The sequence below is a fragment of the Apis dorsata genome, unplaced genomic scaffold, assembly GCF_000469605.1.
Source record: "Apis dorsata unplaced genomic scaffold, Apis dorsata 1.3 scaffold_618, whole genome shotgun sequence".
NCBI lineage: Eukaryota > Metazoa > Arthropoda > Insecta > Hymenoptera > Apidae > Apis > Apis dorsata.
The window spans coordinates 49,318-52,806 of record NW_006263814.1 but is presented as its reverse complement, the minus strand read 5'-3'; the positions used below and the strand labels follow the sequence as shown (position 1 = coordinate 52,806).

Here is a 3,489-nt window from a genome sequence, read left to right as displayed (position 1 = left end):
TTTTTTTTTTTTTTTTTTTTTTTTCTTTCTTTCTTTCTTTCTTTTTAACTACTGAAATAAAAACATAAAATATGGAATAAATCAGTCGGATAAAATTCGATGATTGCGTGATCGTTATCACTGGGGTACGGAACTTATCAACGTTATCGCCGCATTATTTCGGACTAACAATAGAAAGTTACGTCAACCTCCGTTTCCTCTGTTCTTTATTTTTTTCTTTTTTTCTTCTTTTTTTCTTTTTTTTTCTTTTTTTTTTCTTTTTTTTAATGATGTATGTATTACACTTAAGCTGCCATGTAACTAAATATACGTGTACGCACGTTGTCTCCTCTTTACCGTGTCGCTTTGATTATTCGGTAATAATAACCATTACTACAGGTTGTTTCGCGAGAAACGTAGACAAAGTACAAGATTAACGGCCTCTTTTTTTTTTTTTCTTTCTTTCTTTCTTTCTTTCTTTCTTTCAACGTTCTTACTCCCAAAAGCATAGGGAAGGAAGAACGGGAAAAATCCTTAAGGCTAAAAGATATTTAAAGATAATCTATAAATATCATATACTCTCCTCTTTGTAATCTCCATTATATAACTGTATGTAGTATAAAACGTAAGAGAATTTTACAATCTAACAGTGATTTCAAAATACCAATAACTGCAATTCGTAACAAGTATAGACTTTATATATAAAAAAAATATATATATTCATTTTGTGTTCCCCTCTTCAAAGTATTTAAAAGGGTCTAAAAACGTGTTTGTCTATTTTAACAATTACCACATGTTCATTCATAAACATCTCGTATGGACGGTTATTGCTTTAAAAAAATGACGATCAGTATCGTCGTTCTAATCGATTGCAATGAAAAGGCACTTCGTTTAAGCATATCGCTTGTAAAATAGTCTGAGCATTATCGACACTCGATTGTAGTGTATATGTATGTGTATATATATACCGTGTATATACATATGCTTATACGTACGTATATATATATACATATACTTACATTTGACACACGATTCGAAGAAATCTGTTTCGAACCTGAATCATACACGTAACACGATTTACTCCATATGTCAACTTCAAAGTGTAGACAAGTGTGTCCGTGTGTTAAAAATGCTTCGATACTTTTAGACGCTGCCGTTGCTTCCGTAAATATTGTATAAAGATCACCGCTACATGAATATTCGAATAAAAATATCGAACATCATACCCTCCTCCCTCTCTTTTTTCCTTTATCTTCCCTCTACACATTTTCATAATAATTGCACTTATTTCTCATTTCGTTTCACGATCTTTCAACGCACGTTGAAATTCCGTGTATACACATATCAGGTATGATGTTTTTTTTTTTCTTTTCTTTTCCTTCTTTTAAATTTAAATCACACGCGAGATCGATGATCCTAAAAAAAAAAAAAAAAAAAAAAAAAAAAATCTGATATGTCATGATATCAGATTTTTGTTGTAAACCAACGTGATATAAATATAATTAAACAACAATTTACTTGTCTACTCCATACTATCGGGAAGTATATCGAGCTTTTTTTCTTCCATTACGCTCTCCCTTCGTTAACCCGAGCGGTACGCACATTAAATATTTATTACCCATAATATTCAGTCCTTTCTCTTGCTCCCTAACGTACAATATATGCTTTAGTATAGAAATACAAACTTATATACAAAATGTTGGGGACAAACGCACTCATACACGCATACAAACATACGAACACTCAAATACTCTAATAACAAGAGAGAAAGAGAAAGGATCCGAATACGAGTTCTTCATTTACATACAAGATGTCCTAAAAATCTCGAAATACAATATCAAAGATCGTATTCTTTATTCGATTCCAACAGGTGGCAAAAAAAGATGAAGATAAACTTAGCTCCACAAGAAGCCTCAATGATAAATACGGCCTGCTCAACATTCTCAAAAATTTTCTTCAGGAAGACTCGACAAGCTTGCCATGAACACTAGATTTTAAGGCTTCGAATTTTTCATCATTTTTTACCATCTTTTGTTGTTCGACAAACGTTGTCAAATAACAAGAAATTCACGGTATAGAATTCAATAAAAAGTACGATCATCCGCATGATTGTCAACATTTCTAGGGCACCCTGCGAATGTTGCTGTATACACGTTGCTGTATATACGTTGAGCATAACGCGTTGTAATTAAGGCTCCATTTCTACTTAAACTTTAAATTTTTCTCTCGTTCACGTGCGTTTTTTTTTTTTTTTTCTATGGAATAGTCGTTTCTTTATTGGTAAGATCCTCTAGAATCATTCCATTCCGTTTAGACGCATTGAAATTGCAATTTTTTTTTTTTTTTTTTTTTTGTAACGAATCAATTTCATAAATCGCTTGCCTGTCATAGACAATTCCCTCCTCCATACTACAGCCACGTCAGCACGTTTTCAGGTTTTGTCGTATTAGGGTTTATCAACGATTGCACATCGTCCAAAATATCGCTACTAAAATCTTCGCTCAGCTAAAAACAAAGTTTACAAAAAAAAGAGATTACGAAACACTCTATAATTGCTTTTAAATATACCGATTCAATTCCAATAGGTACCTGTAACGATGGAACAAGATCATCGGTCGAATCGATATTATCGCTCAGAGTAGAAAGATCCGGAGTCTCCATGGGTGCGCCACCATCTGTTAAAAAGAAAAAAAACAAAAGAAGGCTTTTAACACTGATAAATAAAATAAACCGAAATTGCGAAACGAATCCAAAGTTTATGGAAAAATGTTTAAACCAATTATCCTTATCATTATCACTACGTACGATGCTAAATATGAAACATTATCTTACCGCTTGTGCCATCCATATTATCGTCGATATTTGCAAGAAAATCTTCCGGTGTGTGAGGAAGAGAATAAGCAGAGCCAAGGCCCAGACCACTGTCCGCGCTTTCCTGACGTGCGTGTTGCTCGTTGATTCCCGATAAAAATGGGTCCATGGCGGCATCGGTGGTGCTCTGTCGAAGCATTAGCTCTTGCTACAGGTGAAAAATATCGGCGCGTTAATATCGGAAACAGTAGCGATCGAACACCCGTGTAATTACCTGACGTATAATTTCCTGTTGCCGTTGTTTGAGACGCTCGCGTTCCATTTGTAGCGACTGGAGGCGAAGTTTCTGTTGACACGCTTGCAATGTTTGATTATTCTGAATACCACCACCTGTAGGTTGTTGCTGTTGAAGCCAATTTTGCGGTAACATTGCACCTGAGGTTGGAGCTCTTTGGAGATGAGTAGCTGAAATACGATAATTATTCGTTCGATCGAATATCCGAATAAAAATTATCCAAGACGAGGGAGGAAAGGAACTGAAGCAAAGATTCTATCGGTAACAACCCACGCGATCAGAAACTTACGGATTCTTGGATCGAACCACGAAGTGGTGCGTGTCTGATGATTAATGAAATAGATTTCTCCTTCGGGAGTACGCGCTTGTTCCCATCCGTCGGGCAACGGACCTAGAGAATTGGT

The 3,489-nt window shown here is 35.1% G+C and overlaps 1 protein-coding gene across 1 annotated transcript in view; it reads right to left on the bottom strand.

Annotated features, from left to right (window-relative positions):
- Positions 1 to 202: 202 nt before the first annotated feature.
- Positions 203 to 3,489, bottom strand: part of LOC102679920 (transcriptional coactivator YAP1) — a 13,308-nt gene continuing 10,021 nt past the window's right edge. The window contains exons 3-7 of the mRNA XM_031513196.1: positions 3,375 to 3,489; positions 3,065 to 3,255; positions 2,812 to 2,998; positions 2,569 to 2,654; positions 203 to 2,484 (exon numbers count right to left, since the gene is read on the bottom strand). The exon at positions 3,375 to 3,489 is cut by the window's right edge and continues 19 nt beyond it. Coding sequence (XP_031369056.1) covers positions 2,389 to 2,484; positions 2,569 to 2,654; positions 2,812 to 2,998; positions 3,065 to 3,255; positions 3,375 to 3,489 — 675 coding nt within the window. The 3' untranslated portion in view covers positions 203 to 2,388. The remainder of the gene's footprint in view (positions 2,485 to 2,568; positions 2,655 to 2,811; positions 2,999 to 3,064; positions 3,256 to 3,374) is intronic.